This window comes from Alligator mississippiensis, chromosome 6 (genome assembly GCF_030867095.1).
Source record: "Alligator mississippiensis isolate rAllMis1 chromosome 6, rAllMis1, whole genome shotgun sequence".
Taxonomy (NCBI): domain Eukaryota; kingdom Metazoa; phylum Chordata; order Crocodylia; family Alligatoridae; genus Alligator; species Alligator mississippiensis.
Window position 1 is genome coordinate 15,535,184 of NC_081829.1, and position 13,846 is coordinate 15,549,029.

General features: G+C 53.2%; 1 protein-coding gene across 1 annotated transcript in view; it reads right to left on the reverse strand.

Moving 5' to 3' along the window:
- The window catches only part of FOXO6 (forkhead box O6), a 96,463-nt gene extending 90,617 nt beyond the window's left edge, over window positions 1–5,846 (reverse strand). The window contains exon 1 of the mRNA XM_006259454.4: window positions 3,934–5,846. Coding sequence (XP_006259516.1) covers window positions 3,934–4,383 — 450 coding nt within the window. The 5' untranslated portion in view covers window positions 4,384–5,846. The remainder of the gene's footprint in view (window positions 1–3,933) is intronic.
- Between the last annotated feature and the right edge of the window lie 8,000 nt (window positions 5,847–13,846).

The following is a 13,846-nucleotide window of genomic DNA, read 5'->3' on the forward strand; positions in this document are numbered from 1 at the left end:
CACCACCTGGCCAGACAGCTCCAGAAGAGGCCCTTCAGCACAGAGTTTTCATTAAAGAAGTTTGGGCAAGGTGATACCTTAGAGACTAACTGGTTAGACAAGAAAATCTGGTAGTACCTTACACTAAATGCTCAACTCCACCAGAAACTTGTCCCACACATGGCTGCTAATGTACATGCAGGTAGATGGTGCTGTATAGAAGACAGGCGAGGTAGTGGCCCTCCCCTATAGGCTCCAGATCTGAGAAAAGGAAGCTCACCAAGCTGCGGGAGGGCAAGGGAAGCAGCTGCATTGCTCACAAGTGCTCCCTAGTGGATGCTTTAGTGCAACATCTCTCCAGGATGCTACAGAAAGCTGTCCACCCACTCGGCCAAGTGGCTGTGGGTTGTGTTGTGGACACCACATCTGGACAGGGAAGCTCAGAAGAAAATGCTGATTACCACACTTATTCTACAAAAAAAAAACAAAAAACACTTTCACAATGCCTCTGCCTGAGGCTGCACTGGGAAAACAGTCCATGTTCGGAGTCCCGAGTCACTCCTTGCTCTGTGCCCTGGCCCTAAGCACTCTGCCTCCATGCCAGCAGTGTGCGGAGTATCCCCATCAAACACCTCCCCTACCCTCATCTGAGTCCTTAACACTTTGCCCAGGAGGGACCCTCGTAGCAGTTGGTCATTGGCCACTGTTGTTTTTACATATGTCAGGTTCGGGTGTTATGCCTTGTGGTCATGTCAGGGTTGACCGTGTAGTTTTACTAATATGTTAGACAATGGGTTTGTATAGGATGGTTTGGATAGGGGTGATTCTGTCACTGGGGAGATGAAGTGGGGGGGGGGGGTGGACTACATGCCCTCTGAAGGTCCCTTCCAGCCCTACTTTTCTATGATTTCATGGCCCCTTTCAGTCATTCCTCCCACTTGCAAGCTGCAGTCGACTCTAACGCTGGTACTAACACTCTACATGGAAAGGCTTTGTGTTTTGCTCCAAACCTGGCCCTCAGCCCATGTGCCACCCTCAGCCAGGGCTCTTACTGTCTGGGATAAAAAGCTTCTGCTGATCTCTGCTCACGGGCAATTTCCACCTCCCATATGCCACAGCAGTGCCAGCACCAGGCCACTAGAAGCATAAACATCCACCCTCTCAGCTTCAGCTAGATCATAGTTCATAAACTTGCTCGCCACTCACAAATGCTGCCTCTCATCCCACCCAAGCTCCTCCATAGTAACAACAGAAATTGTTATTATCTTTTCAGGAGACCTGGCATCTGGGACCATAAAGCATTTTACACTCACTCAATAACAATATCTCAGAGAGCTGAAGAAGAGATAGGAAGAGAATTTCTGTACCCACTACTGAAAGGCCCTACCTCTGGGCTGGAATGCATCAACATCTGAACCTCTCCAAGGAGGCTCAGCACCCACATTCCCCAAGGATGGCAGTTTGTGGCCCTTTAAGTAAATCCTATTCAAGCACCTTTCCAGCGTGGAACATGGTTCCCCAGCTCCCTTGTTGGACTCTGACCCCTTGCAATCCCCAAATACATCAGTGTGCCTCTTCTGTCACCCTCCATGTGCTGATCCCATGTGCTCTTGGATAAGATCCTCTAATACATGCATGCGCGCACACAAGTGCACATAGTGGCACTGCCGTTTTTTCCTTTTATCATGGAAACCTCACTGGTCACATCTCTGCAAAGTGCTCTTGTTTTACTCTACTCTACATATGCTCTGAGAGCATTCTCCCCCCTAAGAAGTTGGCCTTGTAGTTAAGAGTACTAGGCTGGGATTCAAGAGACCTAGGTTCAAGCCGTAGCTCCGCAGCACACTCCCTAGGTGACTTAGGGCATAAAAAGATAATACTCCTTGGTTTGTCTTCCTAGAGGATGGGGCGCAAACCACCCGTACTGCATCAAGCACAGTGCTCTCCGTTGGCCCAGCAGAAGCTATAGTCATGCCAATAATAGCACACCTGAGTGACTGGATTCAGTTCTTCACCAAATTCGTCAAGTGCTCAGGTACACAAAATGGGGCCAAAGTAGCCCCAAATACGACCAAATGGGGATAAACTCAGCACAATGAAAACAGACACAACTCCTCTTGGTTCCGGTGGAGTGGATCGATCTGGCCCATAGCCTACAACAGAGCTGGTATTAACAGCATATTGGTCATTAGCCAGTAATCACAATAGAGGTGACAAGGCTTAGGGGAGGGGTTAAGAGAAAATGTCTCCTCTCTTACTGACACCATCTGGACACAAGGCAAGCTCTCCCCCTCTGCCAAGTGTTGCAGACATGAGGTGTGTCTGCTGGTGCCGGGCAGGTTGCAAAGGCCTTGTATTGCTGAGCACTGTGCTGTGACACAGACAGAGCACCTCTGCTCCCAGGTGCTACGGAGCTCAGCACAGCCTCCCTGCCCCCAGTGCTTGGTCTACGGGAGTGCCGTGTAATACAGTTCCACATTAAATCAGAGTAAGAGGGGGATCGATCGCTGCTGACAGAAATATTTAACAAACCAAAGGCAACAGCCTGGAGCACTGCCAATGAAACCAAATCCAGAGACAAGAGGGGTGTACATGTGTGTGCACGCACATGAGGGATGGGAGACACAGCATCTTCTGTGAGGAAAGACCCGAGTGCTGCTTGCTTTCTCTCTCGAAGCGCTGCAAGGGTTAAGCGCTGCCATCCCCGATACTCACACATGTACCGAACCTGCTGTACAAAGCCATTTCTGTAGCACACCTGTTTGTGGAGAGTCTGCTGCCTCTTGCTGCTGTCAGACACTTAGCAGTGCTACATCCTCTCTGAGCAAAGCGCGCTTATTTAACTCCACAAATGTAGTACAACAATGTCTCCGCTGACCACACATTGGCAGAAGCACATTAATTACCTTTCTGCAGGGTAAATCTTGTGCATTCGTATCGTGCACGCACACATCCACATACACGGTGTACAGGGGATTGGCAGAATAGTAATTAATAATGCTCTAGTGCTTGCATACGAACAGGCAAAAATGGGGTGTTACACAGTACCGAAATCTTCCCGTCCAAACCCCAAGCCAACATCATTGTGGCACACTTGATTCCAGCTTTACTGGCCAATAGCCCTGAAACCATCCGAGAGGCGAGTCAGTCACTTCTCAAGTGATAAAGTAGACATATATCCCTCCCCACCACTCCTCCCAAACCCCCTTGTTCTCAGTGATGCATTCACTCCTTGACTGAAAATTCAATTCAAGAACAAAGATTGAGAAGAGAACCTGATCACCACCCCACAAAATCCAGGCATGGGGGAAGGCAGGCAGGCAGGGGCCCGTCTTGGGTGCCATTTAGCCAAACTGTGTTCGAATTAGCACTGAAACGCAAAGGAGAGTCGGGAAGGTGCACAAAACCCCGGCTCTGCTCCCGCTGCCAAATGTCCTTCCCAGCTGGCAGGTGCAGGGACACTCCAAACCCAGCAGCAGCCAGGGCCAGGTGAGGAAGCCAGCCCGCCCTAGCTCCTGGGAAGGGGGAGGGCGAGCAGGTGAACAGGAGCTGATGCAGACAAGTTAGCCCTGCAAGGACCTGCCTTTTGGCACATCCAGTGCAACAGGAGCCCTGTCTCTCTGCAACCCCCCCACCCCCCAGCCTGCAGCCGAAGAAGCCAGCGAAACTTGCCTCTCCCCAGATGCCCAGCCCCAGAGAAGTGCTCTCTGCCCGGTTGTGGGGTACCAGGCATGGAGACGAGCTCCCCTCTCCCTAGCAGAGACGCGGCGCCCGGGGTCCCGGCCGCACGCACAGGCTCCCCGGGCAGCCGGGACGATCCCCGCTCCCGTCTGCCGCCAAACCTGCCCGCTCCGGCCGCAGACGGGCCGAGGAAACTTGCAGCAAGCGCAGGCTGGGGGCGGGGGGCCTGGGTAGGGGACCTGGGCAGGGGACGGGGACGGGGCGCTACGGTACCTTCCACCCGGCCGAGCTGTTGCTGTCTCCCTTATCCTTAAAGTAGGGCACGTATCGGACCATCCAGTCGTAGATCTGCGAGAGGGTGAGGCGCTTCTCCGGGGAGCTCTCGATCGCTTTGGTGATCAGATCCGCGTAGGACAGGTTGCCCCAGGCGTTCCTCCGGGAGGTCTTCGCCTTGCGGAGCTGTCCAGCGTCCGCGCCCAGGGCAGGCAGCGCCGGGCCGGCTTTGCGCTCGGCCAGGGCGCCCGCGTTCTCCGCGCCCTCGCCCGCTCCTCCCCCGGCCGCCAGGGCTTTGGGGCCGCCGCCGCCGCCGGCCGCCGCGCCTCCATCCTCCTCTTCGCCGGGGAAGTCGGGGTGAGGGAGAGGCCAGGTGCAGGAGCGCGGCCGGCTCTGGGGTTCAAAATCCGGGTCGATCTCAACCTGATGCGCCTGCAGCTTCTCTTCCATGTTCCCCCCCGCTCCGCCTCCCCCGCGGACTTATTGTAAATTTCCACACGGCCGGAGAGAGGCAGAGGGAGCGGGAGCCGGGGATTCACACCCGGGGGGGCGGGGGGAGCCCGCGGGGGCAAGGGGGGCGCGCCGCCAGTCCCCGGGTCCAGGCGCTCGAGTGCGAGGGAGGGGACGGGGGAGGGCGGGCGCGACCGCGGGGCGAGACGGGCGAGCGGCCCCAAGTCCGGCGATCTAGGAGGCAGGTCGCTCCAGCCACCTCGCAGCCAGCCGGATCCTCACGCGGGGGGGGTGCTGCATGCTCGGCGGCAGCCGCCAGCCCTGGGCGAGGCGAGGCGAGGCGAGGCGCGGGTCGGACGGAGCACGGAGCTCCCGGGGAACTAGGAGCGCGGCGGGCAGAGCGCGGGGGAGCCGGGCAGGGCGGCCGCATCCATCCAGGGAAGCCGGAGCGGGCGTGGGGCGGGGGAGCGGCTCGTTCAGCAACAGATGAGCGCCCGGCGGGCGGGCGGGCGGGCTGGCGGGCGGGGGAGGGAGGGAGGCGGCCGAGTCCTTCCCCAAAAAAGAAAAGCCTGAGGCTGGAGGCGAGTCCGGGCGGGCGCGGGTCCGAGCCGGTCACCTGGGCGCGCGGGGCGGGGGGGCTCCCGTGGCAAGTGCAGCGCGGCCCGGCTTCCCCCGCCGGAGGCACGGTCAGGGCATCGGGGTGCCGGGCAGGGAAGCGGCGCTGTGGCAGCCGGCGGCCGGCGACGCTGCCCCTGCCCTAGGCCCGGCTCTGGCCCCCGGGCCCGGCCGGAGCGCGGCGGAGCGGCGGCGCCAGGGCTGGCATGCTCACAGCGGCGCGCACCTGACGGAGGCGGGGGGGGCGGGAGGCTCCCCGCCCGTGACTGGCAGCTCCTGCCACTTGCCGCGCACTGCTCGCCCGAGTGGCATGAGCGGCAGCCGCCGGGAAGCCCAATCAAGGCTCCGCGGAGCGCGGCTCCGGGCCAGCGGCGCCCGCTCGGCCGCCCGCCCCTCTCCGGCGTGCGCGGCTGCAGCAGGTGGGCGCGCACCTAGCACCTGCCGGACCCCGCTTGCTGCTGCCGCGCCGCCGCCGCGCTCCGCCTCTCTCCCGGGACGGCGCCGGGGCCGGGGGGCACCATGCTGCCTGCGGCTGCCACTCGGCTCTTCCGTGCCCTCCTCGCCCGGCGCGGCGGCGGCAGCTCCCGCGACAGCCCGCGCCGGCGGCACCTCGGGGGCTGGGGGAGGGGCCCGCGGAGGGGAGGGGAGGGGACAGGCGGGGGAGTGCCCGAGCGAGGCACCTGGTGGGGGCCCCCCGTCGGGGGGGACCCGGGCCCCGCGCTGCCCCGCTGGGCGGCAGCCCAACCACATGGTGGGAGATAGCGCCGCCGGGCCGCGCCGGGCCGGGCCGGGCTTCCCTCGGAGATCCCGGCCCCCGCCCCGGGGTCAGGGTCCCCCCGGCCGCCCGCGCGGCACCGGGCCAGCCTCGCCGGGGCCGGGGGAGCGCGCGGCCCACGTGCCTGGCCCGCCCCCCGCCCTCCATTGTTACACCGGCCGCGGCGCGCACCCCTCATTGGAAGGACGCGGCCCGGGCACCGCCCGCCGCGGCTTGTCATTGGCCGGCGCTGAGAGCGGACGTTCCGAAGGGGTGGGGTAGAACGCTTCGGGGCGCCGAGGGTTTCCTCCCTCCGAGTGACGTCAGGGTTTCCAGAGGTAACCCGGGGCAACGAACCCTGCGAGCCGGCCTCGCGCCGGGCCACGCCCTTCCGCCCTGCCCTGCCGGCCCCTCCCCCCGGAGCTGGCTGCGGGGTCTCGTACCCAGGATCCTGGTGGGGAAGGAGACCTGCCCCAGGGCACCTCCGTCTGCCTCTCTGGGAACCTTTGGAGGCCCATGGTTCGTGGCTATTCTTTACTGTCTGAAAAGTCAAATTCAAGTTGTCCCGCAGCATTTTCTCAGGACGGCGGAAGCTGGAAGCCGAGAAGTCTGACAAGCCCCTGTCTGGGCCACGTGTGTTCCCAAAGACCATGGCATTGACTTGGGCAGACCCTTTCCTGGCCTAGGCTGTTCTACCCAAATCTTTCCCTCTGCTTTGCTTCTCCCGGTCACCCTTCAGAGCATCCAGAATAATGTCGTCTCTGTTCTCCCCCATCCTTGCTCTTCAGTCGCTCATGGCACGGGTTTAAAATTTGTTCCACGATAGCTAGACACGGGATATGCGAGCTCTCTGTTGGCCCTGCAAACCCGACTGATGCTCCAGCAGCGCACCATGGTGGTGAGGAATGAGCGTGAGGCGTAACATTCGTAGCTCTTAGAGATGAGCGCACAATGAAGCCCACTGAATTTCCAGCTCCAGTCTAGACCAGGCCTCCTCTGCTGTACAAAGCACCTTTTCTTTATAAAGGGCTGAACTAAACCTGACACCTGAACCTCTCCAAGTTGTGGGACGGTAGAAGCTAGACCCAGATCCAAAGTGTGCAGCACAAGCTGCTGGTTTTGTAGGGTCCCAGAGTTGTGTTTGAATGCTCTATGGCTGGAAACCATTCATACGACTAAACTCCTTTTGCAGTTTCAGGGAACTTTGTGGGATTTTTGGTCTCATGGTTTTGGCTACATCGTGAAAAGGGTTTGTGAGTAACATCAGGTCAAATATTAGAATGTTTCACTTCATTTGGTTTCCTGTGATATCTGAACGCACTGTCCTAATCAGCACTTAGGCACATTTGCTCAGGAAATTAGTGAGTAGAACTTGGGTCATTTGGAGCACGCCGACCACAGTCCCTTTGCACAGCCACATGACCTGCCCTGGAGTTTCCCTGAGACACGGCGTCGTTTCAGTGCTCCCCACCACTGATAGCCAAAGTGCTTAGTCAGCACTGAGAATTAGGCACTTTTACCTCCCTCAAGCTTTACCAAAAGGAAGCTCTTTTCAAAACTCCTGAGTCACACCATTAGGTTAATGAAAAATTTACAATTTTGGTGGTATTTATTTGTGTTTGGTTCTTGAGTCCTTAGGCCACATGTTCAATCATTTCTCTGCAACCAGGGAGGCTAGCAGCTAAGCTTTCTTGAAAATAAAATGTAAGGTTTTCATGCAATCACATGATTCCAGGACCTGAGGCTTAAAGGCAAACATACCAGCTATCAGGAAAGTTAGTGACTGTACATTAATCGGATCAGGGTTTTACTTTTTTCCTACAGCATAACCTCACTGATTTCCCTAGAGTTTCATGTCCAAGAGAAGAGAGCCACGCCCTGGGTTATTTCATGGAAGTACAGGGAAAAGTACCTGCTTCTTCCCATCACTTCCTCCTGCAGCTCCTTGAGGAAGCAGTTTCGTGTGTCAGCAGCAAGCACGCTTTCTTTGCAGCACTCCTGGGAAACCTGGGTCGAAATGGGTAGCATGGCCTTTAGCTACCATTCATATGAGAGGCCCTGCTCTCCTTCTTGCTGCTGCTGACTGGTGTTTTGCCAGCACAACCAGAGAGGTGATTCCAGCCAAGTGTAAAAGGTGTGCACGCTTTGCACATGTAATCACAGCTGCTTACAGCAATCCAACTCCAGACCCTTTGTGCCGCCAAGCAGGATTGGGTTAAGGACACAGAGGGAGTGGCATCCCTTTCAGTACTGAGCACCTGCACTGGAAAAGGGCCAAGCTCTCAACAGAGCTGGGCCTCCAAGAAGCAAGGCAAGCACAAACTGAGACATCCTAAGCCTGCACTCCATACTCACAGGAGTTTGCTTGGCATTGGTGCTCATTGGGTGCGATGTTCCTTAACTGGCACACCAGGTCTCCCTTCTGAGACTAGGGGAAAACAAAATCTGCATCTGAACTATGCTATTCAGGGCCTGTCTGCTTAGGGTACTATTGGTGACTAACCCCTGAGATCCACCTCCATGACTTTTTCTCTGAGTTCTGGGCACCACACTAGGACAGGGGAGCCATGCACCACAGTGAATAGCTGGCCAGTTGAGTCAGCAATGGCCTATAGTCCCTCTGCCGATCTGTGGATGGGCAGGGTCCAGGGCAATGGAGGCTTCCTGATTAGCTTGCTCTCCCTGCTCCAGGGAAACAGGTTCCAGGGGCTGTTGATTTTCCTTCTCTTGCCCTTCCCCTCTGCACAGGAGCAGGCATCGCAGACACACATGAGTGAGATCTGCCTGTACTCCCTGGGATGGCACACAGGCTCATTAGGATAATTGGACTGGTGACTCCCCAATGATCTCACTGGAATGTCATGCTGCTAGAATTAAGTCAGACACCCGCAATCCAGGCCAAGGGTGTAATTAGTAACCCAGCTTGAGGAGAGTGGGAGAGAAGATGCCAGGGGTGACTGGGAAAGGCTGGAGCATGTACAAGGGGTGTGTCTTGTTCCTGTTATGTGACTCGATCAAGACCTGATCAGTACAGAACATCACAGGCCTTCAGATGTCTCGCTAGCGGTTCCCCCTCTCAGAGTAGGGCAGGAGAGGGTTTCAGTGAAGAAAATGAATGCAACCCTGCAGGCAATTCTTCTTCCAGATGACTGCACAGATTTATTAGCAGGCCTGGTGCTGTCTGTCAGTCACTGAACACTCCTCAGGCCTGCCCACCACACCTCTCTTCAGCCACATACCTCACTCTGCCCACAACACCCCTCCGCTTCCCTCTGCAGTCATATCACCTCTCCCCAATCTCCACTCCTGCAGTTATTCCTCATGGGCACATACTTTTTGCTGTGTTCCACCTATGTGTTTATGCAAGAGTTCGCTTTCCCACTACCAAGGTGGCAAATAAGGACAGGAGTGTGCTGGGGCCTGTATGACTGTGCAAGTACTGTGCAAGGGCCAGCAGCCTCTCCCTTCATGGTCCTGTGGGGCACAGGCTGCCCTTAATCCTAATAGAGTATGATAGGACTATCTGCGGTTGCCACCAGACTCCCAAGAGCAGCAATTCTCAACCTTTTTAAACTCAAGGCATCCCTCGTTACACTTGAGGCACCCATTGGAAAATTCCAGCTCTTACTAAAGAAATAGAGTAATTCTTTTGTTGTAAAGAACTCTGAAAGATCACAAGAGGTCAGAATTGCATGGCACCCTACTTGAAAGGATCTCAAGGCACCCCAGTTAGCCACAGCACCCTGGATAAGAATCACTGATGCAGTCATGGGGTGTGGGGTGGGGTGGAGCCGGTGCTAAGAGGAACACAGTGGATCGCTGTATTAACAGCCTATATGGAAGGAAATTAAAGAATAGCATCAGCAGTGAGTTCTGGTGCATTAGAGCAAATGCAAAGAGCATTAGCTACAAGAACAATATAAGTTTTTGCAATGTGAAACATGATGTGGTCAGAAAATGCAGAGCTTCATCTAAACACTGTCTCCATAGTTTCTGCCTTAAAATATGTTCTACCTCTTTATGCCATTCCTAGTAAATTATTTGCCGTTAGAGTTCTTAGGACATCTCAGATAGTGATCTAAAGGGATCTCTGTTCTGGGGCTTCTGTCATCTAAGTTAGCAGCTTGGCTTGCTGAGTCTGGTTGCAGTGGGAGAAGGCAGTATAGATTTGTACATTGTAGACTAGCTAAATCATTGATGCATAGCATATGTTTCCATAAGCAGAAGCTTTTTCCATTAGATGCATGGTGGGTGCATCTACACAAGATGCTTTACTGCACATTAGACTAATCTAATGTGCAGTAAAGCATCAGTGTCTACACATGCATGGGACTTACAGTAAATTAGGCTAATGCACCATTTGCTAGTACCAACAAATACAGGCACTAGATTTATGGTGCATTAGCTACTGCACAGTAGTGCACATGTAGATGATGACTGGGAACAATTCCCCCTCACATCTCTCCCTTGGTCCTGGTGCTACTTATCCCTCACATTTCCCCCCCTCGGTCCTGACATTGCTTCCCCGCTGTGTCTCATCCCCTGTTCTGGCGCTGCTTACCCCCATGCTCTGGTATGAGGTATTGCCCCAAGCCAATGCCACTGAGTCAGGCTGCAATCCTGAGCTCCACAAGGCTGAGAGATGTCTCTGCTCCTGGGCAGTTCCTCTCCCGCCCCATTCCTCATCCCCCTGCTCCCCAGACTAGAGGCTTGACCCCTGTGCCCCCTGCCAGCCCAGGGCTGGCACCCGGGAGAGCCTGGAGCTCCCCCTGGCTGCTTCAGGGGGGCAGAGCAGGGAAGCTGGGCACAAGCAGCCCTGGACTGAACCCCTTTGTTTGGGAGCAAATTTGTTCCCAACAGGGGTGCACATGTAGACGTGTGCTCAGGAGCACTTTAATGAGCCTATTAAATATATCAAATGCATGTGCAGGCACACCTGGCATCTGATGGAGTAAGCCAGTTCTTATGAAAGCTTATGCTAGGTATCTCTGATATAATTAGTCTACAAGGTACAAATCTACCCTGCCTTCTGCCTGACTTAGAATTTAGGCTAACATGGCAATGGTAGACCCATTAACCTAATAACTCACTCTCAGGTTGCCAAGCCTCATGCTGTATTAGATAGAGTAACAATTAAAAGGGGAGCTGGCAGTCCAAGCTTCTCTTGTAATATTTCCCATTATGAGGGATTCTTGCAGCATTTCCTTTGAGAAACACTCTCATCTTTCATTCTTTGCAATAGGTCTTTAGTATTCAGCAGGGCATAGTCCTCAGGCCCACCAGGCACCTCTTCTTAGTTCCATAATATCCCATCCAGCTTTTTCTAAAATGTTAAACATTCCCATGAGGTATAAAACATGTTTGAGGTATCAAACATCCCCTTTCCCTTCTCTCACTTGCATTCTTATGGAGGAGTCCATCAGTGTAAATGGGTTGGTGTGCCTGGCTGCTCCCATGACCCTCATACAGTCCAAACAATTGTCCATAAGCGAGCTTCAGTGCCTGTGGCCTAGCCGCCTAGCTTTGCTCCCCTGGGAGCCCCTCGGCCGGTTCTTGTAATACAAATAGTGATCTTTGCCTAAACAACAAACAAAAGAAGAGAACAAAAACCTTTGGCCTTTCTCCAGGTGTCAAGAGAGGGCCCTTTAGCTCTGGACATTCCTAGAACCAAACTAGCTCCTGGGTTTCAGTCTGTTTCCTGACCGCAGACTGTTCCTTCCCCAGCTGGAGCTGCTTGCTCTGCTCTCCCCTTGGGCTTTTAATCACCCACTGCTGGGCTTCTACCCAAGGGCTGTCTGCCCCACTTAAAGGGCCTGACCACCCTCTTACAGTCAGCCTGCCAGAGTACTAACTGGACACCAACATTTTTAAGTAGGTCAAAATGCAGAATATGTCCAGTGTATGTGTACACATGCAAGAAGTATGAGGAATGAGCAGGATAAGCTGGAAGCTGCAGCCTATGAAGAGCTATTACCTGACTGGTATCACAGAGACCTGGTGGGACAGCTCTTATTCCTGGAAAATCAACACTGAGGGTTGCACCTTTTTTTTTTTTTGGAAGGACAGGATTGGGGAGAAAAGGTGATAGTGGTAAAAAACATATACACATGCTCCTTGGTTCAGGAGGAAGAAGATAGCAGAGCAAAGTGCATTTGGGTGAAGATGAAAGGTGCAGCATTGATATAATGGTAAAGATTTATTATAGGCCACCAAATCAAGAAGAGGAGACAGATGAGGTACTCTTCAAGGAGGTGACAAATCCATCCAAAATCTATGAGATGGTACTGGTGGGAAACTTCGATTTTCTGTGCATCTAGTGGAAGAACAATAGAGCAAAACATATAGAGCTGGTTCCTAACTTACGTAGTGGACAACTTTCTTTTCCAGAAGGTTTAGAATACAACTAGGTGATCATCTACCGTGGATCTTGTTCTGACCATTCAGGAAAAAATGGTGAAGGATGTGAAGGTTATGGGCAACTTGGGTGGAAGCAATCACTATACGATAGAATTCCAGATCCTGAGATGAGGAAGCATGAAGTCAGCATAACCAAGATGCTAGGTTTAAAAAAGGTGGATTTCAATTGACTCAAGACATGGTAGCATGCAAAGACAGACTAAAGACTAAAGGCACCCAGAAGGGCTAAAAGCTTCTAAAGGGCACAGTATTGGAAGCCAACAAGAAACTGTCCTGACAACATGGAAGCACAAGAAGAATGGCAAGAGACTCATGTGACTGCACAAGGAGCTTCTAGGATGCCTCAAATGCAAAGGGGAAGCATACAGGCAATGGAAAAATGTGAAGGTCACCAAGGTGGTATACCAAGAAACAGCAAGAATTTGCAGGGACAAAATCAGGAAGGCAAAGGTAAAATAACCAGAGCTGCATTTGGAGAGGGAAGATACGGACAACAAGAAAGGGATTTCTAAGTATGTTAGCCAGAAAAGAAAGACCAAGGAAGCTGTGGGTCCACTGCATACTAGCCAGGGGAAACTCTTAAGAGAAGAAGATGGAGCTACTCAAATGCTACTTTGCCTCAGTCTTCACAAAATAATAAGCTGCAGCCAGGTACCTAATAAGGATTATTTGGATAAGGAAAGAAACAAGCTGACAAAGGAAGTAACAGAAGAGACAATCAGAGAATGTTTGATGGATCCTAATGATTTCAAGTCAGCCGGGCCTGATGAACTAAATTGCAGGATACTGAAGAACTGGGAGAGGAGATCTCAGAGTCCTTGGCAATGATATTTGTGAAGTTGTGGGAGAAGGGCAAGGTACTAGAGGACTGGAAAAGGTCCTATATAATGTAGTCCTTAAAAAAAAAAAAAAACCCCGAAAAAACCAAAAAACCCTGGGGAACTAAAGTCTTGTTAACCAGGAAGTTACTGGAACATATCCTAAGGAAGTCCATTTGCAAACATCTGGAGGAGGAAATGCTGATCACAAGCAACCACAATGGATTTAGTGAAAACAAAACATGTCAAAAAAACTTGATTTCCTTCTTTGACAAAGTAGCTACTTGGGTGGATGAAGGGAATGCTGGACTTCAGCAAAGGTTTTAACAACATCCTACAAGACCTTCTTGTAAAGAGATTAGAGAAATGTGGCATGGACAGAACTACCATAAGGTGGATAGACAACTGGATCAATAGCCATAAGCAAAGGGTAATTATAAATGGATCTATGTCAGAATAGCAGAAGGTTTCAAAATGAGTCCCACAAGGATCTGTCCTGGGATCAGAACTGTTCAACAGGCTTTTTAATGATTTGGGTGCTGGCACAGAAGTTTTCTAAGAGCAAGTTTGCAGACAGCATGAAACAGGTAATGATTGCAAACATGTTAGAGGATGGGGGCGCAATTCAGGAGGGTCTTGACAGATAGGAAAACTGGGCTCCAGCTAACAGTATGAAGTTCAATGCTGACAAATGCAAGATGCTACACCTGGGAAAGAATAATCAAAAATACAAATACAAACTGGGAAACATCTGGCTGGATGGCAGCACTACAGAGAAAGATCTGGGAGTCCTGATAGATCATAGCTTCAGTATGAATCTGCAGTGCGATGCAGCTTCACAAACGGCAAATGTGGCTTT